The 24,634-nt window shown below is 45.2% G+C and overlaps 3 protein-coding genes, 2 non-coding genes and 1 pseudogene across 8 annotated transcripts; 2 read left to right on the forward strand and 4 right to left on the reverse strand.

The window, feature by feature from the left end:
- LOC112887597 (ras-related protein RABF2b-like) lies at nt 1-3,674 on the forward strand. The gene is made up of 7 exons (XM_025953822.1): nt 1-289; nt 598-675; nt 779-946; nt 2,246-2,294; nt 2,502-2,575; nt 3,047-3,140; nt 3,319-3,674. Exons 1-7 carry the CDS (start codon nt 245-247, stop codon nt 3,423-3,425), a joined length of 615 nt encoding a protein of 204 aa, XP_025809607.1. The 5' UTR covers nt 1-244; the 3' UTR covers nt 3,426-3,674.
- A 496-nt stretch (nt 3,675-4,170) lies between these two features.
- Nucleotides 4,171-8,709, reverse strand: LOC112887596 (ATP-dependent RNA helicase DEAH12, chloroplastic). Of its 3 annotated transcripts, XM_025953820.1 has the most exons (5): nt 8,410-8,709; nt 7,587-7,945; nt 7,081-7,471; nt 5,505-6,253; nt 4,418-4,805 (listed from the first exon to the last, which is right to left on the reverse strand). In XM_025953820.1, exons 3-5 carry the CDS (start codon nt 7,468-7,470, stop codon nt 4,418-4,420), a joined length of 1,527 nt encoding a protein of 508 aa, XP_025809605.1. In that variant the 5' UTR covers nt 7,471; nt 7,587-7,945; nt 8,410-8,709. The 3 variants fall into 3 exon arrangements, with proteins under 3 accessions (XP_025809604.1, XP_025809605.1, XP_025809603.1); XM_025953819.1 differs by having other exon boundaries at nt 4,171-4,805; nt 7,081-7,945; nt 8,410-8,708; XM_025953818.1 differs by having other exon boundaries at nt 7,081-7,940.
- Nucleotides 8,710-15,971: 7,262 nt separating this feature from the next.
- On the forward strand, nt 15,972-19,242 carry LOC112887871. Of its 2 annotated transcripts, none has more exons than XR_003227633.1 (3): nt 15,972-17,287; nt 18,612-18,720; nt 18,856-19,242. XR_003227633.1 is itself a non-coding variant. In XM_025954153.1 (3 exons), exons 1-2 carry the CDS (start codon nt 16,047-16,049, stop codon nt 18,700-18,702), a joined length of 1,326 nt encoding a protein of 441 aa, XP_025809938.1. In that variant the 5' UTR covers nt 15,972-16,046; the 3' UTR covers nt 18,703-18,720; nt 18,856-19,242. The 2 variants fall into 2 exon arrangements, 1 of the variants encoding a protein (XP_025809938.1); XM_025954153.1 differs by having other exon boundaries at nt 15,972-17,281.
- A 2,080-nt stretch (nt 19,243-21,322) lies between these two features.
- On the reverse strand, nt 21,323-22,846 carry LOC112885655 (annotated as a pseudogene).
- A 289-nt stretch (nt 22,847-23,135) lies between these two features.
- Nucleotides 23,136-23,221, reverse strand: LOC112888248. The gene has a single exon (XR_003227785.1). It is a non-coding gene; the product is annotated as a small nucleolar RNA Z199 (small nucleolar RNA).
- Nucleotides 23,222-23,384: 163 nt separating this feature from the next.
- LOC112888250 lies at nt 23,385-23,475 on the reverse strand. The gene has a single exon (XR_003227787.1). It is a non-coding gene; the product is annotated as a small nucleolar RNA R64/Z200 family (small nucleolar RNA).
- Between the last annotated feature and the right edge of the window lie 1,159 nt (nt 23,476-24,634).

The raw sequence follows: 24,634 nt of genomic DNA on the forward strand, positions 1-24,634 counted from the left end.
CACACTATAACAAAAGCAGAAAGCAGAGCAGAGGAGGAGCCAACACGACACGCCAAACCAAAACCACACAGGACGTCAGGAGCTCCGCGTCCCCAATTTCTTCTGCAAGAGCAGGCCCAAGAGGAGTTTGTTCCCGGAATCTCTCGCTCGCGTGCGCGTGATTTGATTGATCCCCAGCCACCCAGGTCTCTCCCCCTCTCCCTCCGGCGGTTGGTTCCTTCGATCCCAAACCGTGATCCATTCGATGGCGGCCACCGCCGGCGGCAACAAGATCCGCAACGCCAAGCTGGTGAGCGATCCAACATCCCGAGCCCTCGAATTCCGTCGTGTCTTGATCCTGCCGCCCGTCAAGTCTGGATTTTTGGTCAGCTATAATATTGTCGAGCCCGAGTCGCTCGTCGCTGTTCCCCAATCCGATGATGGCCTCAAAACCGTTTATGCCCGCTTCTTCCGCGTTTCCTGGGAATTTCTTTGCGAAAGGGTTGATGAATTTACCCGATCGTTTAAAGATTGAATTTCCCCACTAAGGGTTTCTTGTCTTGTACGGCGATTTTGAGCTTATACGCGCTTGCTTGCTCTGTTGGGTTGTATCGCCAGGTTCTTCTCGGGGATGTGGGTGCCGGCAAGTCCAGTCTGGTTCTCCGGTTTGTGAAAGGCCAGTTCGTCGAATTCCAGGTGAGATTCCGTACTCCTTCACATGTGGCCATGTGGGTCTGAAATGAACTGCGCAGGTGTCCGTGGTGTGGAGTGGAAGCTTGAATATGTAGCTTGGCTGCAGGAATCGACCATCGGGGCGGCTTTCTTCTCGCAGACCTTGGCAGTGAACGATGAGACGGTGAAGTTTGAGATATGGGACACGGCAGGGCAGGAGAGGTATCACAGCTTGGCTCCCATGTATTACCGGGGCGCTGCTGCTGCGATAGTTGTCTACGACATCACCAATGCGGTTAGTACGATGCAGACATACTTACTTGAGATAGTAATATAAAGAGCCGTGATGGTAATTTCTCAATGTTATGATTTACTCAGTCATGCTTGGCAATTGCTAAAATTAACAGGTACGACTTGTGTCAAAACAAATGACTGTAGAATTACTGACACAATTATTACTGACGGAATTACTAGTAGCTCTGATAAGAATTCCCTTGCTCCTATGATCAGAATAGCAAACTGCACTGTCTTTCTTCATGATCAGTGCAAAAGTTTGGAGCTTCCAGTGTACTAGTGTTTTGGCGCATATGTTCTCCTGGCGTTTTGATTTTTGTATGATAATATCTTCTGAAAGGATAGAGAGTTAGATGGGATCATGGGAAAAGAATGCGCTTAAATGGACCATTTTTTCCTTTTTAAGAAAAAGCTACTGCAGTCCGCAAGCATATTGTCGTTATGCTGCCCTCTGCTCGTAGCTACCCTTTTGTCCAAAAATAGCATTAAATATGTCGATATATTAACTAGTAAAGTATACACTGCTTTTCCTCTTTGACATGGTAATACCTTTGCAGTCTAGCTACCTTCTGTGCCTCTGCCCAGTTGGTGGTCTGTAACTGAAGTATGTCAATACCACTGAAATAACAACTGAAAGAAGGTGTTCTGGAAAATTATTCACATGCATCCTTCCTTGTGTGCAATTACTGCTAAGCTTTGCGTCTAACTTTGGTTTATAGTGATCTGTACCAATCTGTTTCTATGTAATGTATAGCCATTATATTGTTAAGGGAATTCTGCTCTGAGCTCTGCATAAATGCAGTGTTGCAAGTTTGCGTGTGTAATATATCCTTTGAATGTACATTTATACTAAATGAGTCATCAGAAATGAATCAATATGATGCAGCAAAGCTAGAGCAACTGGATGCTTGCACTGTTTTCTGTCTGCATTCATGAGCATCCCAAAATCTGAATCGATATTGTGTAGCTTTTGGTGCTACTGAGCCATGGGACTCCTGCGATTCGCTGCTTCATGTTAACAAAAGAATTTCAGTTCACATTTTTATTTTATTTGACATTGCTAGCTAGGGCTCTCTTCATGTCCACTTGTTTCTTAGTTAAATTTTACACACTCATAATATGGTGCTACTGCCGAATCATGACTTGAGCTGTACATCAGGGCAACTTTAAATTTATTCTGATTGTCTCCATCAACAAATTAATTCCCGTGTCATTGGCATCTTTTTTATATTAGGAGCATACAGATGTTTGTAAGCCCATATGAATAGCGGTACTTATTATTTATTTTTCTGCACTATAGGCCTCTTTCACACGTGCGAAGAAATGGGTTCAAGAACTTCAAGCGCAAGGTAACATCATACTCTATATAGAAATATGCACTTATGTTGTAGAAGTTCCTTCAAAAGGAACGGTATCAATATTTTAGATCTTACAGACCACTTGTGCTGTTGGGCATCTGTATAAGAAATCGATTCAGTAAATATGATAAGAATTATTTTTGGAAACCTGAATACATGTTGTTTATTTTTTACTTTCTTTATTTCTTTTTAACTCAGGAAACCCAAATACAATAATGGCTCTCGCTGGGAACAAGGCTGACTTGTTAGAGGCGAGGCAGGTGCCAGCAGAAGTATGTTACTGTGCTTCTTATAAGTTCTATATTTTGACTCATATTTTATGTACTACTGTATTTGTTTTAGTTGCTGCTGGATCTTCATCCCTTCAGTGTTTTCTCATCCTAGATGTTTTGCATTTAATTACTGCATATTTATCAAAAATATGGTATGTAAAAGTAGGGAACAAAGTACATGGAATTTGGCTGCTGATCTTCTGATACAACCTTGTTAGGATAGGAAGTCTTGGCTATCTTCTAAAAAGTATTGATAGTTATTGACCGCAGAAGGAACATAGATATTGTGACAGGCTGACCTATATCCAGTTTGCTGGGTCATGTAAGCTGAGCTGGGTCCTGGGAGCATGAAAAAGGTTGTGGCAGGGCGGCAATGTCTTTTCGTGCTTATGCCATGTTAATTGATTGTAATGGTGTCTATCAAATCAAATACTTTGCATTTTCCATTGGTAACATGGTCCTTTTCTGCAGGAAGCAAAGGCATATGCTCAAGAGAATGGTCTCTTCTTCATGGAAACATCTGCTAAAACGGCGATCAATGTGAATGATGTGTTCTACGAGATTGGTGAGTAATACTTAAAACACAGATAGGCTAGTCACTGGGATGTAGACTAGAAATATTCTTTTTTAGGAGATGGATTCTTCTACATTGATAGAATGTACTAGCTACGATGTACTATGATATAAGGTTTACCTGCTGTAGCTACTACCAAATCATTGGAGTGTTTCCTGTCTCATTTCAGCAAAGAAATTGCTGCAAGGGCAGCAGGTTCAGAACCCACAGGGCGGAATGGTTCTCAACCAGAGACCACCTGAGAGGACGGTGAGCTCTTACTCCTGCTGCGCATAAAGCACAACGTAGAGTGGTTCAAATCTCCCAATGGCCAGAGTTCCAAGGGGAGTATGTATGCAACGGAAAATGCTGCCGAATCTTGTGAAGTAGCTGCTATAATCTTGTGCCCTTTACTGCTTGTTCATTGCCATGTTCCTTGTAAATGTGAATATCACGCGTCACTACAGCGCATGATCATGCTTATGTATTTCTGGGACTAGTGGAAACAGAGTAAAACAAGGTTTAGACAGATTCGTTTGATTCATTTATTCTGGTCACACGATGTCAAATTTATGCCTATTTAGGCTGTGCCGTCTAGCTGCAACTTCTGATCATTTTGATCAGAGTGAACCCAAACTTAAATGTTGAAATACTGCAACTTTTTTAGTGGAGCTGTGTCACTGTTAATGTGGTATAAAATCACCTTGGAAGCTTGGATGAAGAAAAAATGGAGGTATATCTGGTTGAATTCAGAACAGAAAAGTTGTGCAACACAAGTTTGGAGATCTGCTCACAGGAAACACAACCTTATCTTCGGTCTTCGCTATCTTCTCTTCCTGAAGATAATTATACGCGCCATTTGCGAATAGACCGGCCACCTGGAGCTATCTGATAACTTGGTAACCAGCGACCAAAACGTTACGTAAATGCTGTTCACCAACATTTCCTTTTCCTCAACAGAAAATAAGCAATGCAATTTATTTGAAAGTGCCAAAGGCATCAACTAGGCAGTTGCTCATATTGCCGATTAATTTCAGAAACCTTGAAAATATATGTGCTCACTAGAAAAAAAAAGAATCTAAAACTGCAGAGTGACAACTGGAGAACTCTTTTGCTGATGCACCAGAAACCAAAGTAGGTAATACAAGAGCAAACAGTGACATTGCAAGGAAGCATATCACTTCCCTTAATATATGTCAATTATCAACCAGGGACATGGAAACATATTATTCCAGATGAAACTTAGTATGTGCCGTTTCTTTACTGCTATCTATAACCTTTTTGTTTGTTCACTGGATGTAGTCATCGTTGTAGCTGTCGCTGATCACTGAGACAAATCGCTCAAGCCATGGCAGCTGGTGGAGGTCCTTCATGGTGTCAACGATATATGAGTCGGCACAGCGGGGTGGCGACTGGCAGGGGTTGTCTCCCAGGCTGAAACCCCCTGCAAGGAACCTCTGGATGAGTGCCAGCTGCGCGCGCTCCTGCTCCGAGTACCCCTCGACGGCGGTTGGCATGCAATCAAATGTGTCCCATGCCCAGATCTCAGATGCTGCTTGGCTGGATCGTGCTGCGGAGGATGGCTCAATAGCTTCATCGTCCCAGAACACGCATTGGCATGTTTGTACACCGCTAGCATAGTCAGCGCCACAGGAGTAGCAGAACTCGTGCCCACACCTGCACAAGTGACAAAATGACCATTATTAGCAGGTAAAGAACAGAACATGTATTTATGAATCAACAATCTTTAGTGCATGCATTTTTAGGGCAACGGGCCATGTGTGACAGACTGACAGCAACACAAAACATGCTTCACCACTTCAAAGCAGCAGAGTGTCCAAGTATGCCCATGCAAACATAATAGAGTAGAGACATTATCATGGTACTATAGTATGCAGCAAATCTGCAGTACTGTTCATGCTACAAGATTTTTATGGCATCATTTTTGTCATGCAACAAATATGCAGCATTGTTTTGGGAACCAGAATCATGGAAGACCAACCAACCTCAGAAAAAAAAATGGAAGAACAAGTGAGCAATCTGACTTTAATACGAACATTTTCAAGACAAGCAACCGTGCCTTACATTCCTATAACTAGCAGCTACCACATGTCTATTGATTTCGGAAAACTTTCAATATTGGATTCTTAGCCAAAGCAAACTAGGAATTTTTACTCTACACTAAAACATAAACATCATTTCTTCATGGGTCATAATCACTAGCATTTTGGTGACCTCGGTTTGGGTACTGGATACTTTTGACAAAACCAAGGAAACCAGGAGATAAGTGCTGCTTACTGATTTAGACAACAGTATAGCTCAGTTCATTGCATAAAAATTGTCTTATTATGTAAAAGACAAACATGGAGATCATACCAGCAAGTCATATGGAAGCAGCCTTGTGTTAGTTCAATCATTCGTCGACATCTCTGACAACGCCTCCACCTATTGTTTTGAGCAAGCCGATGCAATGATAGGTCTCCAGCATCTCTTTCTTCGACAGGCAAGCTCTGGTACTCATCACAGCCCATCATGATATGCCATGGCACTCCACAGTTGATACAAATATCTCTGTGGCATTCCGGGCACTCAACACAACTAAGATCTGACTGAATTGATGAACTTGCCCTAGAAAAGTGCTGACTAAGGTCTAATAACACAGAACAATTTGGAAAGGGACAATAAAATCTTTCCATGCCTGAGGTGCCAGCTTCTGCAAATGCTCTCTCCAGGGAATCATAGCTGCTAACTGGAAGGAATGATTTACATTCACTAGCTGAAATTAGATATTTACACCTGAATTGTGGACACCTTATAGGCTGCTTTGAGGTCAGCAGCTTCTCTTCAACATATGCAGTCAGGCAATTATAGCAAAATGTGTGTGAACAACCTGTCTTGACCATCTGAGAACCTAGTTTTTCCTCACAGCAGATCGGGCAGATGCCAACCTCATAGGGAGAAAGATACCTGATGCCTATCGCTTCTTTGGCCAACTGTAAGGGCCTCTCAAGTTCAAAGCTAGGAAGCAATATCAAATCAAAGTCTTCCAGTTTATCAACTAGTTCAAGAATTCTGTGCCCTAAGGCTACCAAAAGCTGGTCTTCAAGAATTTCAGCTTCTGCAATCTGTCAGAACAAAAGACAATAAAAAGACATGCCCAGTTATCAAACGATGCACAGATGTTAATTTAAAGCACATATACACGGGGAAGACAACTGAACTGAAATTGCATGATGGTTAATGAGTAATCTTTATGCTTGGGACCGAATTTTAATAAAAAACATATAAAACTGCAAAAGACATACAAAATGGTATACATAAATGTACAAAAGCGCAAACAGCGGCTAAATTAGAAACATGTCAAGCATACAGCTGTGAGTCCTCACATATTCACCACCATTCAAGAATTTGCATCGTCTCAATTCAATTCAGTGTGTCCTCGAGTGTAAAGTATTAATGCAAAACTGTTCAACCAGTAGTATTTGTATACATAGCCGATTAGCCATTGGACTTGCGAACAGCATGATTATATACTATGAGCCTATGCCTGATTGAATTGGTTAAATAACTAATTTGGAGTCAGCCAATAGGTCCAGAAACAACAGCAACATATACAACTAATATATGCATAATTCATTCATTTATGTACACTGCTTCTACTGTCTGCTAATATGTTTTTTTTATTAAAAAATGCACTTCAAAGCTGAAGAAAGATTGATTTGCAACCACTCACCACTCAACAATGCAAATTTAGAATCTAGGTATTAGCTTTTAAAGAGCATATTTACAAACATTAAGAGTCCCAGTCAAGTCTACGAAATCTACAAATATAAAGCGTGCTATGCAAAGTCCTATTGCAGCAAGCAATACTTCAATGAGCTGACTGAAACTAGATGCATGCTTAACCGATTCTGCACAAACAACACATTATGAAATGACAAAAGGCTCTTACCTGAAAGTATAGCTTCTCTGAATTGGTGAAGGCGAAGATCTTCCTTATCCCATTCTGCAGCGCCACCAGCAGGCCATCCATGAGTGCCAAGTGCTCGGCCACCAGCTCCTCCACATAGAAATCCAGCTTCTTCTGCACCTTCAGAACAGGCACTCCAGGCGACCTCTCCATCACCACCCCTATCCCAGACAATTTCTTCCCCTCTGCCTCCGGGCTCGAGACGCCCTTGAAGAACAGCCGCACCGAGGTCTCATCAAGCTCCCCCTTTGCAACGCCGGCGGTGAAGGACTCCTCAGTGTCCTCCCACTCTTCCTCGTCCCCACAGCAGCTCCTGAAGTCATCCTCGGCCCTCAAATCGCCAGCACCTGCCTCGGGTAGCCTCTCCTCCATCCTCAACCAATGGAATCAGAAAATCTCAATTAAATCAGAATGTCCTTCCAACCCCTATTCCGGCAATCTCCATCACCAAGGACACAAGCAGACAGACAGCAAGCAAAAGTTCTCACCAAACGAGCCCTTTTGAGCTGAGGACCGCACCTAATCCCGACTCAGAGAAGGTGGCCCGTTCCTTTTGCTGCAACTGCTCCGGCTCCAGTGGCCTACTAGTGCACTGATAACCCCACAGACTGGGTGCTCCGAATTCGGGTCAGAAATTGATGGAGGAAACGGCCAGGAAACACCAGACGGAGCTCCACAGCGCGAATTCCAGAGCCGCGATGGCGAGATTGGCCGGGACGGCGACCAAATTGACCCAGACGTTGGAGCTCTCCCCGATCTTCCAGTTCCTCATACGTGACCGGCTCGGTAATCGGTGGCACACAGAGCACAGAGGGGAGGGGGAAATTCACCACCACAGGGTCCTGTTCTGCAAGAAAGTAGTAAATATAGAGGATGAATTAGGAGGACTCTGAAACGACTAAAGCTGCATCAGGTGGATGGATTGGAACTCCTAAAATCGACAAGCGAAATTCAGCGAAAAGAACCGACAGGCCTCGAGGAGAAGGAAAAGGAAAACAAGACATTACGCGGGGGGCAATCTGGTGCCAGCAATTTTGCCAAAAAAAAACTCCCCCCTGAACAGATCTACGAAACGCCCAAAAGAAGGCGGGATTCAGCTCCAAATTAAGGCAAGAAAAATCTGTGGCGTCAAGGGAAACGCCCTCGCGGCTGCTGCCCTTGAACCAAGGAGAAAAGATGCGATTTTCTCAAGGAAAAAACGATAGAATCCACACACAGAAAAAGAAAACACGCGGCCCGAGGCAAGATGCGAGGCTTCTTGAACGCAGCAATCGGCTCCCCGGAGGAGTGAACAGGGGAAGGGGAAATCACCTCAGTCAGCTGACCGGGGAGGGGGTCACATCGACGGAGGATGAGGGGAGGGCCTCACCGCCGCCCGCCTCGCCTCGCCTCGCCTCGCCTCGGGGACAAGGCTGGCCGGGGGAGGGATGAGGTGCGGGCAAATGGGGACAAAGATGGAAGCTTTCCCGGCGGCGGTGAGGGGAGGGAGGTGCCTTTCTTGCGGCAGTGGGCGAAGAATTTATTCCTCCGTTCGAGAGAGAGAGAGAGGAGTGGCTTTAAAGCAAGCAAGCAAGGAGCGCCCCTCGTAATTATTCCTGCTCGCGGTAGCAGCGCAGGCAACTCAGTTGCAGGCCTGGAAATAATTGCGCTTCTTTCCCCCGATTTTATTTGTTTCGGGGAGCATTTGCGGTTTCGCCCCTGGAAAATAAGGGTATTTCTTAAATTAGAAAAGAAAAGTAACGCAGACGATTTCCTTGTCCAGAGTAGTAGTAGCGTGAGGAGAGGAGAGGATTAGAAGATTGCACGAGGTGCGAATCGGAAAGGTGGTGGACCGACTCATTCATTCTACTGGTGCTAGATCCTGCATGCATTCCTGCAGCAGCTGAGGCCGGTGGGTGGATTGAATGACTGTGGACCCCGCGCGGGCCCACAGCGTCAGCGAAGGAAAAGGCAAGCGCGGTGCGGTGCGTGCAGCTGTTGCAAATTTGCAACGGGACGGGACGGGATGGGATGGCACGGGAGGTCGAGGCAGGTGGCAGCGACAGCGCAACCGACGATCCTCCTCAATCTCACCTCTGATCATCGCCATCGCCATCGCCATCACCATCACTGATCACCATCACAAATTGCAACTTGTTTCTCGTTGACTGGGTGGCAAACTGCAAATTAATTCTGCAGCAAAGCTTGCTTCCTTCAGCTAGAGGAGAGTCTTCTTCTATTGCCCCACGTGTTTTGCAGATCTCACTGCACTCTCCGTTGCTACTAGGCAGCTGGAGCAAGATGTAACGAATTGTAGCATATCGTGGTCGTGGGTAAAGCATACTAGTGCTTTTCATTTGCTCCTTGCACTGACCATGGCAGGCCAGGTTTGTAGGCTGGCTGTCCTGTCCCTCAAGCTGGAGTACATCGATCCTTTTACTGACACTCCCTCTAGAAAAACACAAGCTAGCTAGGGTGCCTAAATAAGAAAGGGTTAACTATTTTGCTATATATAAGAAATACGATGCCATTTTGCATTATATACATTCTAGTATTATACTAGTATACATCACCTACCGACAGCAGTGATGCGCCAGGCCTGACTCTTCCTATTAGTTCTTCTTCCAGGCTAGTGTAGAAATGAACATTCTTTAAGGATATAGGAGTGTATAATTAACTGTGCGTGCATGTGCTCACCTTTTTTCTAATGAATTCCTCGCCATGAGCCCGCCTGTCAATAGGTGGCCGGCCTGGCTCTTTGTCGCCTGTCAACAGGAGAGGGGAGAGAGAGAAAAGAGCTATATCTAGTTCAATCAGCAAGTGAGGTTGATACGTGGATCTATCTTGGATGTATGAGCTAGTGTTTGGCTCTCTCTAACTGTTAGGAAATATATTTTTAGACGTATAAACTAGTAGCTTACTTTAACTTTTGGAGGAGGCCTGTATCAGAAATGAAAGGGGAACAAATATGAGAAGAGTACGTACAGCGTGTAGAGAGAGAATGATGAGAAATCTCTCTAAAATTCCAAAAGAAAATATAAGAGAGCAAGACGAGGACGGAGGATGGCACAAAAGTTTGGCCCAAGGGACTGGATAGATTTCCAGTTGCGCTGAGGATTGGGGCAGCGAGGGAGCGACACGCCCCAGCCACCACCCCTGCCTGCCTCCATAATCTTATCATCACCATCGGCTCGATCATACACGTAGTGATGCGGGCGATGGATTCTGCGTGTCCTCTCAATCTTTGATTGCTTCGTTGAGTTGTTGTGTTGTGTATGTAGACTTGCTGCCGTGCGTGTGATCGATGTAGACTTGCACGATTGCGACCGTACGCATCGAGCTCCATCGATTCTAGCTCACTGGTTTTTTTTTTTTTTTGCAAGGAAAAGAAAAGACGTGTGCTGCAGTACACTTAACTGCAAATGATGCCGAAAACACTGCCACCATTCAGGAAGACGAATGAAGAATACTACACATGACATGCAGTAATGGAAAAGCGATAGATGGAAAAGCGAGAGATGCCCTGGTTAATTAGGAAACTTTTATGTGCATGCATGCGAGGTGTGTGCGCACTTCTGGCTGGACCGACCGACCTGCTTAGCTAGCCCCACTCACTGACACACCTGGACAGAATACTATATACCTAGCTGCTCGATGATGCTACCACATCTGTTAGTAGTACTGTGCAGAGGTTAAGGTTAATTATCAAATCATTAGACACACCACCTGCTAATGCTACATATGCCTGGTACTGCTGCCAAATAGTTGAGGTGATCGAGCAAAAAAAGTAGAATGAACGCCTGTGTTCGAGCTGTTCACGCACACCCCATACTTTTGTTTCCCTTTAGGCCCCGTTTGGATCAAAGGAAAATCAAAGGATTTTTGTAGGAATACAATCGATAGGAAAGGAAACACGCTGCTACGTTTGGAACGGAGGAAACCGGCGATCCGTTCCGTAGGAAAGGAAACTACGGGTGTGCATTTTACAGGAATCAAAAAATCCACTCCGAGTCAAAGGAAAGAAAGGCTCGCTCTTTCTCCGTCTCTGTCTCTCAGGTTCTCTCTCCGTCCGGGTCTGCTTTTTCTCTTCCTCACGAAGCTCTCATCCCCAACCATGGCTCTACAGAACTAGGCTCATCTGCCTCAAGATTGGATCTCAAGATGACGAATCCACGACCAAGTAGCTCATCTGCTCAACGGAATCGCCCTCCTCTGCCTTTTCCCCTTCCATCAACACTAGATTGTGGTTCTCAATCTGGAGGGGATGAAGTAATTTCACAAGAAACAGGTAAAGATCTCAGCTCTCCCTGCCTTATCTCAGTGTAGGGAGGTAGGATGGCGGTGGTGAATCGTGTTTCCAGGCGTCGAGGTGGAGCTGGAGAGGGCTGGCGGGGGTGCCGCTGTGATGGAGGGTGCTGTACGCGTCAGTGGCACGATACGAGAGTATCGCCACTTCTTGCCGCTTGACCGCCGGCGCTGCCCCGGCTCTGGGTCCTCGCTTGCTTCTTCACCCCAGGACCTTTGGCCCTGCCTTGGCCTAGAGCCGGGTCTGCACCCAACCCAATGCCGGCAAAAGCAGTGTACTCCGTAGCTACAATGAAAAATATTTGCGCATACTCTCTTTTTATTTGCACTGTATCTATCAGAGTATCGCAACTTGTAGCGAACCTATCCAGAGGAATGGAAGCATGCACGTTAATTGTTTGCTTCTGCTATTTGTCCTTGAGAAACTAATTGTTGAAAACGACTTGTCCGTGCCTCTGCACTACTTGTGGCCTGGAATTTTTCATTTGTCTGAATCGAATTTTTCCTTTGTGAAAAAAAAAGGTGTGGTTGACTGATAATTAGGAAAACTGAAGACTTGAGATGTTACAGGACCATAAACCTTTTATTTATACTTTTACTTATTGTTCGAAGCCTTGCTCATTTACTAGACACCAAGTTGAGCAAACATTGTAACAGTGTGGATCAGAGATTATTTTTACACTCGTGTAAGACATACGGATAGTCATTGTATGCTTAGCAAAATGCAATTGTACAATCCAACTTTCGCAATTGCCCTCGTGCATACAGAAAATATAGCAGCCTGATGATGTCAAAGTTGTGACCTCATATAAAGCAAGATTAGGTGCTTTCTTTGTATTATTCTAAAACTAAGATTGTATTTCTGATTAGGCCCAAAAAGCAAATCTGGTAGAGCAAATTGGAATCATCAAATGATTGTTTATCTTATTGGGCTATTAAAAGATCATGATGTGCCCAGATTCCGAACAAACAATGCATGGAGCAAGGAGGCATGGAAGAGTATTACAGAGCAATTCAATAAAAAATTTTCAACCTTGTACTCTGTTTCTCAAGTAAAACAAAAGGAGCAGGATATGAAAAAAGAGTATCGAGTTGTAAAAGATTTGTCTGCAGAAAGTGGTTTTGGTTGGGATCCTGACAGGATGATGGTCACAGCGCGAGATGTGGTTTGGAAATCGCTAGAAGCACGTAGAAACAAAGAAGCCCTTCTTCGCTGGCGAGACAAGTCATTTCCATATTATAACGATCTGTTTGCTCTCTATGATGGTGAGTTGCAGCTGAACTTAAATCTTTACTAACTGCACGTATTCCTATACTTGTATATGTGTATAATAATTTTTCATATAATCTATACAGGACGATATGCTGAAGGGAGAAGCTGTCGTGGAATGGATCATTATTCAAATAGGGAGAAACAACCTGTAGGAGTAGCAGGATCAGATTCGTCATTGAATTTTATTTCTGAAGAAGGGGGAAGCAAGGATGAAACCAACTGGTTTGGTACTGATGCATTTAGTCAATTCTCAGACCAAGCAAATGACTCTGCATTTCTTGAGGCACTGGAAGGAGAAAAAGAACAACCTTTTGTTGATCAAACCGCATTTGATTCAGAACAAGTTCCAGAGCTACCATGCATAAATTCCAGACCATCTATTTCAACTCCACAAGTGCCAGACAAAAGGCGGGCAAAAAGGCCAAAACCTGACACTACTTCATCCAATGATTTCCATGAGAGATACTTAAGGCTCAAAAAAGAGGAGATTGATCGATTTACAGCTATTGAGGAAAAAAAAATGGAGGATCCATACAGCATAAAAAATTGTGTGTCAACACTTGAGGGGATGGCTGAAGAACTACTGATGGAAGAAATGATCAAGGCAGCAGACATTTTCAAAGACAATCCACCAGCCAGGGAAGTGTTTCTCTCATTTACTAGTGACCAGTTTCGACTAGGGTGGCTACGCAAACAACTTTAGCTTCCATAAGACTAGCTTTTGTTACATGTGTGCAGGTACGCATGTTTATTTTGTGATCAATTGCTGTAGTACTAACTACTGCAACATTGGGTAGCCTGACTTTTGTATAGAGTACTAATATAGCAGTGCTCATAACATAACTGATAATTAGCAAGGTACAAATTAACCGACTCATGAGAGTGGACGAGTTTACAATTAATATAAGAACTTCTCTATCTTTGACTTGTTCGTCTTGTAATATAATCTTCCCACATTCTCATAGCTATGTCATCTCGCATTGCATTTCCTGCTTGATGCTCATTGTTAAATGTTGGCACATCACTGTTATATCGATCATCTCTTTGTGGTACAGACCTCATGTTTTGTTCATTGATATCTATAGAGGCATCCTGGGGCAATGACATATCTCCATTGTGTAGCCGTATAAAATTGTGAGTTACACAACAAGCTACAGCAATGTCAACCTGTGTACTAATGTCATATAATGTAGCAGCTTTGAGTATTGGATACCTCATTTTTAGTATACCAATAATTCTCTCTATATGATTTCGTAGCTGAGCATGTCGGAGGTTGAATAATTCCTTGTAGTTCTGTGGTTTTTGTGCTGCTCTTCCCTGTTCTTGTAAATGATATCTTGTTCCACGATACGGAGCAAGAAATTCTGGTGTGTTTGCATAACCTGCATCCACTAAATAAAATTTACCAGGTGGCACACTAAATCCATGGTTGAGTGCATCTTGGAGAACTCTTGCATCAGAGGCTGACCCCTCCCATCCAGCATGTACATGAACAAACCTTAGATCAAAGTCGCAAGCCACCATGACATTTTGTGAGAGACCTTATTTTCTGTTTCTATATGGCTCTTCTTGACCAAATGGAATTGTCACAGGGATGTGAGTGCCATCTATAACGCCAATACAGTTCTGCACATATCATTCTAGAATTAGTATCATGCTTAGTTCAAGTTCTTATTGCTATAGCAGTAAAAAGAAATACCTGAAAGTATGGAGAAAATTTGGGTTGTCTTAATATACGATGTGGGTGTAGAGAAGGTGGGCGTATATAGTTGCATGTCAATTATGTAAGAGCATACAACACTGCCCGGAAGTGCCGGCTGATTGTCTCTCCACTATGCTGAAATTGGTCTTGCAATGTCCGATTGCTAGCATTTTTTGACACTGCATATAAAAATATACCAAGCTGCTCTTCTACAGAGACATACCTTGAATCAGCAAGATTATTTTCACGCAATCTTTGGACTAATGCTTGGAATATCTCTCTCTCCATATGAAATCTGGTTCTACACACGATTTCATGACTAGTTAGAGTCTCATGTATAAATGTGGCTCCATTCCTACAAGAAGTGTGTATTGCTTATTTTTGTGATGCTTGGGAAGAGGTATCTTCCTGTAATGTGGGCTGTAATGTGGGCAATATGCAGAAAATAAACTCAGCATCATTTCTGGACCTATGATGGTAGTTTGAATCCATGAAAATGAATACTACTACTTGGTTTGCTGCAGGTGGGTGAGTGTGTTTGAATGGCTCTTGCAATGTTGTATGTCATATGGGTGAATTATATAGCAAGAAGCTAGCTAGAGAGGTCCAACGGTCTTATGCCCAACGACTAGCATGTGTGCAACATGTCCAACGGCTAGTATGTGCTTGCAACGGCTAGTACCCTCCGTGGTTCAAATATTCAAACTTGTATGTTTCCTGCAATCCAAACAACAACAATTCTAATTTCCTGTGTTTTGAATTCCTGTGGTTTTCTCATCTTCTTGATTCCTACGTTTTGCCCATTCCTACGTTTTTTCCTATTCCTGTATTTTTCATTCCTTTATTCCAAACGGGGCCTTAATCTGGAGTGATATGTAGCGTGTAGAGAGCTGCTGCTGCCTGGTTCTGCCTTAACAATGCGTGCTGATGATGAGAGTATCAATCACACTGCGCAAATACTGTGATCCCAGCAAGAAATGAACAGAGGAGACTCTGCCTTTTTCATGGCCGAGCAGAGAAGACTTTTGCCTTTTTCATGGCTGAGCAGAGGAGACTTCCTTCGCTGGAGGACAGGACAGGAAGGACACTAGGACAGCGCATGATGTGAGCCACGGTTTGCAGCTTTCTTTGTGTCCCTCGCCTTGCCTCCCCGTTACTCAACTGCTGCCGCTGCCGCTGTTTCAGCCTGCAATCGGCCCGTTTAAAGCTAGAACCGCTACGGCCCGTGGAGGTGGTGGGCCTTTTTCGTCTACTTAGCAACAACTAGTCTTGGCACGCACGCACGTATATTTATTATTTAATCAGGAATTGCCGATCGACGACTGTCAATAATCCATGACTCTGACGTGCCGGCCAAGGAAGCAGCCGAGATCGAGCACGAGCTCTGCAGGGCAGTGCAGTGCAGGCCTTGACCTGTCAAGTCAACGACGGAGGTCTCCAGATGGAAAATAAAGGAGGAACATCTTTTCCCCTGCGACACCTGGAACTTCAGCGCACGACCCCTCCCACTGACATGCGGGCCCGCGGCGGCGATAGCAAGCATTCGCTTCCCAAGCCTCGGGCTCTCTTTCCCCTCCCCCTCCCCCTCCCCTCCTATTAAAACCCCTCGCCGCAGCCCGCAGCCCCACATCCCCCCGCATTCCCCCATCCGATCCCCTACCCCACCGCCAACAAACCCTAGCGATCGCCATGGACTCGGACCAGGACTCCGCCGACGACTGGGTCGTCCTCGACTCCTGCACATCCTCCGACGACGACGACCTCATCCTCGTGCTCTCCTCCGGCTGCGGCACCCCGGACTCCGCCACCGACTCCGACTCCGACTCCGACTCCGCCGCCGCCGCCGCCCACCTCCTCGCCGCCGCCTGCGCCGACGACGCCGAGGGTGTCTACGCGCTCTCCGACGCCGAGGACGAGGACGCCGCCTACCCGACCCCAGCCCCGCCGCTCCCCAGGCCGCTCGCGGGCCTCTTCCACCACGCGCTCGGCGGGGCCGTCCGCTACGCCGCCTTCGAGCCCGCCGCGCCCGGGGACGCCTACCGCGGCGCCAAGCAGCTCGTCCCGGACCCCACCTTCTCCTCCCTCATCCACGAGGACGCCGCCGCCGCGCTCGCCTCCACCCGCGGCCTCGTCTGCCTCCGCGGCAGAGCCTCCGGGGACTACTACGTCGCCAACCCGCTCGCCTTCACGCGCGCGCGACTCCCGCCCCCCGCGCGCGCCCACTTCGCCCACGGGGACCCCGCCGTCGTCATCACCTTCGACGTCGTCGACGACGGCGACGAGGAGGCCGAGGGCAAGGACGACGGCCGCGGCTTCTACCGCCACTACCACGTCGCCGTCGCCTTCCCCATCGGGGACGGCATCTACGCCTTCGAGTCCTTCTCGTCCAGGACCTGGGAGTGGACCATCGGCGCCGGGGTCGCCGCGGCCGAGACCGTCGTCCCGTTGTCCGGGGTCGGCGCGCACGGATGCGCCTTCTGGCGCACCACCATGGGATTCTTCCTCTGCTACGAGCCCGTCTCGGGGTGCTCGGACCTCGTCCCCGCGCCCATGGAGGTGCAGCAGTGGCCCGTCTGGGAGCTCGGCGAGATGGAGGGCACGCTCTGCGCCACCTGCATGGACGACCGCGTCAGCGCCGTCGTCGTCATCTGCCTCGACTTCGCGCGCCGCGACACCAACGGCGGCGTCGCGTGGACTCTGGCGGGCCACTTCGAGGGGGGATGCCTCAGGGGACGCCAGGACGTCACGCTGCTTCGCTCGCAGGGCAAGGCCGAGGTCGTCATGTGGGACCCCACGGCACAGATGGTCGTCGCCATGGACCTCGAAGGGCGCACCACGCGCACCATCACCTTCGTCCCCGGCAGCGGCTACTACGCCGATTTCATCCCCTACGTCAGCTCATTGGCCGCGGTCTCTGCCTCCGGGTAAAGGTTCCATTCCATCATATGCCCTGCTTCCTCCTCGTTTCTACTCCGATCCTGTAGTATGTTTGTTGTATCGCCCTGCATCCCGTCTTCTAGAATCTAGATCTACTGATTTCGTTATTGATGGTTGAATGGCCTTATCTGAATCTGTTTGATCGATTGATTTATATGCACAGTTACATCTCTGAATAGGAATTGGTCTTGTCCCTGTTGGATCGCACTGCATCCCATCTTTGTAGATACATTGTGCCATTTGCCTTGACAGCCTATGCTGATGCTTGCTTGCAGTGATGCAGTCTAGTTTCTGAAATGGTTACATCAATGAAGTATTGGTGGATGAATAGTGTTTTCTGAATTTGTTAGTTACTGTTTTCTAAACATGGTTTGGCCTAATGTGATTGGAAATTTGGAGTGTATGTCAGGTAATGCTGTTGTAGATACTTCTATTTGGGTTGTCTGTTCAGTTCTACTTGAGCTATCTGTTAGTTGTAATCAAGTGATAACGTTCAGTGAGACCCATGCTCTGTTTCCTTACAAATGTTGTGGTGCTTTTACCACCTTTCCCTATTGGTTTGCCTTACTGTTACCTCAGTTTGCTGTTCATTCAGGAACTGAACTGGACACTAGCAAATTTTTGGAAATAGTACAGCAACTTCATTACTTTGGATGAATGGCATTATCTGAACATGCTAGTTTTTTTTTTTTTAACGTTGGTTTGATGTGTACCCATTGTTGCACCTCTGAATTGGTTTGTGCTGTTCTGTGTCGGGTTCTGTAAATGATCTCGATGCATACCTTGCTACTTGGCATCAACTAGACGCATCACTGGTCATTTTGAATGTATGTTACATGACTTTGATTGATGCCTTTTGGTAGTCTTTTCTTAATATTTTCTGTTGGTTCTTACTATTTGCTCTGTTGCGTATTCTAGTTTGACGTGCATTTTGGTCTAGTTAACCAGTCTAGAGAACAACAAACCCATCCGCCTTTGCCTTTGGATACCTCGTGTGCAAAATAGTATCTTTGATCAGCTTTTGTGTTATCATAATTCAGAAATTAGGATGTACCAGTTTTTTTACTTTGGTGCTCTGAATTTTCTTGTTTTGTGAGGAGTGCTCTGAATTTGGATGATATAGATCTTCAGTTTTGGCCAAAATACTGTGACAGATTGTGGCGTTTTAATATATTATTCATATATGATGTTATAATGCAATGTTGGTTTTGGTTGACGAAAGAGGAATGTCATCCTGTCTGTGAGCTGCATTACTGTAAAATAATTCATACATCCAGTAACTGGAGCATGGTTGCTTGTATGTTTTTTCTTGTCCAGCAATCAGCTTCGAGCTAAGCGTAGGACTAATGCTACTAATGAAGCTGGTGCTGAGTACAAGGCTAGGGATATTGATGCTGAGGCATACTAAGTAGTAACAGCTAAATCTGTAAGTTTCGCTATCCTCTGAATGCAAAACCTGATGAATCCATACTTCATCTATCATCTTTTTTGTTTATTTGTACAATGAAATATATCGTGCCCGTTCATCTGAGTTATGTTACCATTGTAACATTGGCTGCAGGTACAAAAGCTGGAATGATTTGTTGATGATACGAAGGAATAATGAAAGCTTCCAGATGTGTGCAGCATTCTTTGAATCGCAGTTTTGCCTGATAGTATCTCCATCTTTTTCAGTGTCGCTGGTTGTGGTACAAACCACGTAGTAGCTCCTTTTAGTGTACAAATGTAGGGACAGGCCACTATCCGGTCTGTCTAACAGTCAGTCCAAACTGGTTTAGCTAGTAGACGTCCTCTTGTGCTTTGACGTTTCTGAACGAGAACTACGATCTGGTACTTTTGATGTGGTTTCTGATGTGTTTGCCTTTTCTATTTGTTTTTTTTTAATCATGCGCGATGCTTAGTTCGTGCAGTATTCTGCTAATGTTGGTTGGTGCTGCTTTGTTGCTTCTGCTCATGTTGGTTGGTGCTGTAATTTTTTTGGGGGGGTTGTTTGTAGTAGCAGGAGGGTATTGGCAAATTAAATCCGTTCATTGAAACGTTTTGTAGCTTTTTGGTAGAAGTTGTACGTGCTGTTGTGTAATCAACTCAAATTGCGTATTGTGTTCATGATAGATGCATGTGGTTCAGCATACATCTCTCAACGTTTGATCAGAGATTCGTTGTTGGTATTCTTTCTCCTTGGCAACCGCGTACATACAGCCCAATTCGAATGCTGCTGGCTTCAGTTTTTCGTGCTGCTCTGCGTTTGTACCAGCATTGTGGCTGTGACTGTTAGTATTGGTTATACTCTGAATGAAACCAAAAGGAACTGACATTTTTGTTTTGGGTCACGCAGCATTAGCTTCCAACCCAGAGTTCAAGGAGACCATGCAAGGGTCCTGAAAATTTGGACTTACTGAAGTTGTGCACTGAATCTCCGATGCTAATCTGACTTATCGTTGTGATCTTCTGATTGTATCTGCTCTTAATTTCTGAAACTGAATGAGGACTTGCAGTTTCGTCCCCTGCATGTGATCGGTAGTTTTCCCTCTGTCTGTCAGTACACAAGAGTGTGAGCTGATTGCTTTTCAGAGGATCATCCATTCAACAAAAGACTTTCTTCCGTTTCGTTCTTCGAGAATCACATCACATCGTGATAAAGGTTTGTGGTGGCTGGAGTCGGCGACGAGCGAGAGGGAGGGCCACGCGGACCAAATTGCCGGACGCGGGCCTCAACAAAGAAGGATGGGCTCAAAGTAAGTGGGCCTCCGCTTCGGCCAGCAACGCTGCCGCTTCCCTTCGACAGTTCGAACAGAAAACTGATCCAACGGTTCCAAATTCCTTAAGCGTGCGTTTGGTTCAGCTGTGAGCTGTGAAAAAGCTGCTGTGAGAAAGTTGCTGTGAGAAAGCTGCTGTGAAAAAGCTGAACGCCGTTTGATTAAACCTGCTGTGAAACTGTGAATTGATGTAAAATATCCGTAATGTCCCTGAGATCCTGATATGTTGTTTATATGTGAAATGAGCGAAATGATGTAAACTTTGCATTGACGACATGTTTTTCACGAAATTATATTACATATATAAATAAGTGCATTGTTAATTTCAAAAGAGTTGTCAGCTACATAGCAATTTCATGTTCCCCTTGCATTTTCTATCGAAGCAGCTATCCTATCATGAATTGTGTTTATAGTAACTTCATTCTCTTCCTCTATCTTGAGTTTGTTCCTCAACATTTGATGCTCCTGGCATATACTCCTCATCTGCGTCACACCTCTCAAACTCCTTATCACGCAACTGACTATCACGAATGAAATTGTGTAGCGCAAAACACACTATAATGATCTCTTTCTGCCGGTCAGCTGAGAAACTCGGCATAGCTTTCAATATGCGCCATTTTTGCTTGAGAACTCCAAATGCTCGCTCAATGACATTGCGGAGAGAGGAGTGCAAAAAGTTGAATAACTCATTCTTTCCTTGCGGTGGACGTCCACGACGATGACGAAATTCTGGTATATGGTACGTACTCCCCTTAAAAGGTGCAAGGTATCCAGTTCGATTTGGATAACCGGAGTCAACAAGATAGTAGTTATCTGAAAATGAAAAATAAGTTAGCATTGTAAAAAATGATGATCAAAGTGTATAAGGGACAATTTACCTTTAGGAGGTACAGGAAATGAAGGAAAGTTTGCCAATGCATGGTTAAGGATCCGTGTATCATGTGTGGAACCCGCCCATCCAGCAACCACAAATGTGAACCTCATATCAAAGTCACATATGGCAAGTACATTTTGTGATGTATATCCATGACGACAAGTATAGTTAATTACCTTATCAACCGGAACAATAACCGGAATATGTGATCCATCTATTGCACCAATAGCACCCTTGAAATGAGGCCAGAAACGAGGTTCTTTTAACTTCTCATATTCATTGCTAAATGTTGGATCCTTCGGTTTGATGTTGTGTTTTGCTAATTTAAGTAAACACTTCAATACCTCCTTAAATTTCATATGAACTGTCCATGTTGACCGGACAAAATGGTTTTCAGCTTAGGAAAATGACTGAGGCCCTCCAACAATCCATAAGAACATTGCTAATGATTCTATTGATGTAACATTTCTAGAGGATTTCAAACCATATGAAGACACCAATAAATCATGAAGAGCCATAAAAACCACTGTACTCATCTGAAACATCTTGTAAAAGTATCTTGGACGCTTGAAGCACTTCATGACCCAATCATAACCAGATTCCGGATCTTCTTTTGCTCTATATTCAGCTTTATTAGCATATCGCTCATTGTAAAGAGCAGCCAGATTTCCAAGAAGCGCAGCATGTTGAGATAACTCATTTAGTGAAAGAAGAGACTGCTGCCCTTTTCTAGCCAGCTCTTCCATATTCGCATCCATCTACATAAAGAAAGTAAATTGTTCAAAAAATGCAAGAAAAAATTATTAAACATACACGGAAAAAAATAGTTCCACCATACACTACAAATCTGGTTCCAACATACATAACAAAACTGGTTCCAAGATAAAAAACAACACTGGTTCCAACATACAAGACAATTGTTCGAACATACGAGAACGTAAGCAAATAAATGGTTCAAACACAAGAGAAATTGATCTATATGCCCTTCTTTAACTCGTGCTCCCTCTCAATCAAATCAAACCTTCCTTCGTTTGTTTCAAGCGCACCAAAAAACTCTCTAAATACAGACTTCATGATGCATAAGTGAGCTGTGTGCATCAAAGCAGTTTTTTCCTGAATACCACAATCCTTCACCATTCTCATAGCTTCTGCAATAGTTGGAACACGGCTGGATTGCGGAGGAGCCGATGATGCTTCAAGACTTGATCCAATTTTATCAGCTGCACTTTCAATCCTCATGCATGTGTTCTTCTACATCCGGAAAAATGGACTCTTCTCCTCCTTCTCTTCAATCTGACTAGACAATTGTTTGCGCTTCTTTCCTGCTGGTTTTGGTTTCTCAATGGGAGTAATCTCCACTAGTTCCTCATCACTCGAGTCACTTGAAGGAATATCTCCCGGGCATGATGCGGAAGCACCGGTGACATGCACCTTCTCAAACAGCAGATGTAAATCATCAAGGTACTTCGGCCCCCTCTTTCGAAACTTGACATGGACACACTTGATACCTCTCTCTGGGTTGTTGCATTGCTGTAAAATAAATTTAGCAAGGTTAGGAACAAAGTATAACAAAGGCAAATAGAATTCCCTTCAAAAAACAAAACTTAACTCACCGCAAGATGTTCATCCCACCACGTGCTAGAACACTCAACACTTTGATTCGCATCATCCCATCCAAGCCCAGTGGCAGCATTTTTCAGTTCCATGAACACGGTGTAATCTTTTTTCATGTTGTCCAATTTATTCTTCAATTGTGACCTCACTAGTTTCAACCCGGCTCTTGCAAGAAGTTTATCCTCAAGGTTCTTCCAACCAGTTCTAGTGAAACAACCATTTGGTCTATTCCCAAGAATAAGCTCCTCCTTGCAGATATCAATGAAGTCCTTCAAAGTGGCATTATCCCACACCGCCTTTTCACCCATCACTAATGTGAGGATCGCAATCAACTATTTTTTCATTCACAAGCAATCGATGTATTAATCCAAATGTATTTAAAAAGCAAAGAATTATCACCCAAAAAATCAAAGGTCATGTAAGACAGACATGTAAGAATTTATAAGACACGAACATAAAAAAACAAAGGTCATGTAAGACAGACATGATCCTTCCAATTTTCACCCAAGAAGGATGAAAGATCAAAATTTTCATACAGCCATTACAGTGGGTGATTTCATCAGCTTACAACCATTTCATACAGCCATTACAGTGGGTGATTTTCATCAGAGACTTAAATACTTGGGAATCATAGGAGTATTACTCCCATCATATTGTTGCAGTTTATACTCATCACTTGACCCTCGACAGTGGAAGCAGACAAGAAGGTATTTAGATGCAATGGAACTCGTACAATGAAACAGATATATAATCTCGAACATTTCCAAAAGAGTGAAGCAGCGAAAATTACTGGATAAATTGGGTTGAAACATGGAACTAGTGAATTAATCAAGACAAAATAGTACAATGCAGCTCAGAACATGAAGCATCTTCTCATCAATGCAATAGCATCTCTGAAGTCTGACATGCGAATATATTTCATGATTCATCATAGCATTTCGTAAATCATGCAGCAAAGAGATACAGACAAGTAAATACAGTAAGGTATCCAATTGAGAGGAACGTACGAACAAGAAAGGCATGAACAAAATATGATTCTGCAGTGCCACAGAATCAACATTTGGCAGAGAGGGATCAGTTTGAAAACCATTGTTGTCGGCCACGGATAATCAGAAACACGGACCAATGTTCTCTTCATCGTTTCCCTTGAGATCAAATTCAGCATATAGTAAACAGAAAGCACACAAACAGGAAGCAAAACCAGAAACGGATATGCATACAACCAGGCATCCCTAACAAGTAACAACTACCAACAGGTCATCAAACGTAAAACTACATCCTGGCTACATACCACATCACAAGGTTGGTAATCTCAGATGATTTGCCACCGCCACACAGCAATCAGGTCAAACCTAGGTAGATCTAGCAGAGGGGGGAATGGAGAGAGAGCAAGCGGATCTTACATTTGCGGATGCTGGCGCCGGGGGGCGGGGGCGCGGGCGGTCGGGGGCGCGGGCGCGAGGGCGCGGCCGCCGGGGGCGCGGGCGCCGGAGTTGGGAGCGCACCGGCGAGGTGGAAGGCGGCGTCCGGCGTGGATAGGGGAGCCGCTCGCGAAGGGAGTCGCGAAGGAAATAGAAGCGGCCGAACCGGTACCCAACTTGGCGGTGGCATTCGCTGTAATTTTGGGGCAAACGCGGAAATAAGCTGGGACGAGGCCGCTGCGGGAGTTGTACGCGAGAACGCAGCCGCGTTGGAAAAAGCAGGTCGCGCGTCGGGGTTCTTTGGTTCAGCTTCCACGTTCAAAACGCAAACGCTCCGGAAAAAAGTCGAACCAAACGCGGCCTAAGAGCATCCCCCTCGCCGGTGTCCGCGACCTCCCCTGGTGTCATCCTTCGCGGCCTTCGGCTCCGCCTTCCCTATTCCCCGCGCGCCTCACCTCGTCGCATTGCGCTCCGAGGCGGCGGCGGCGGCGGCGGCGGCGGCCTCCCGCCTTCGTGCCCGCGGCCGGCGGAACATGGTACGACACCGATGACCGATCGACCGCCCCGCCGCCTACGGCCCTTCCGTGTCAGTCGATATTGTCTAGGGCCCATCTCCAATGCCTGGACGTGCAGGACCACGCTGATGCTGACCACTGCGTCCACCGCCTGCTGCCG

Source organism: Panicum hallii, chromosome 3, assembly GCF_002211085.1.
Source record: "Panicum hallii strain FIL2 chromosome 3, PHallii_v3.1, whole genome shotgun sequence".
Classification (NCBI taxonomy): domain Eukaryota; kingdom Viridiplantae; phylum Streptophyta; class Magnoliopsida; order Poales; family Poaceae; genus Panicum; species Panicum hallii.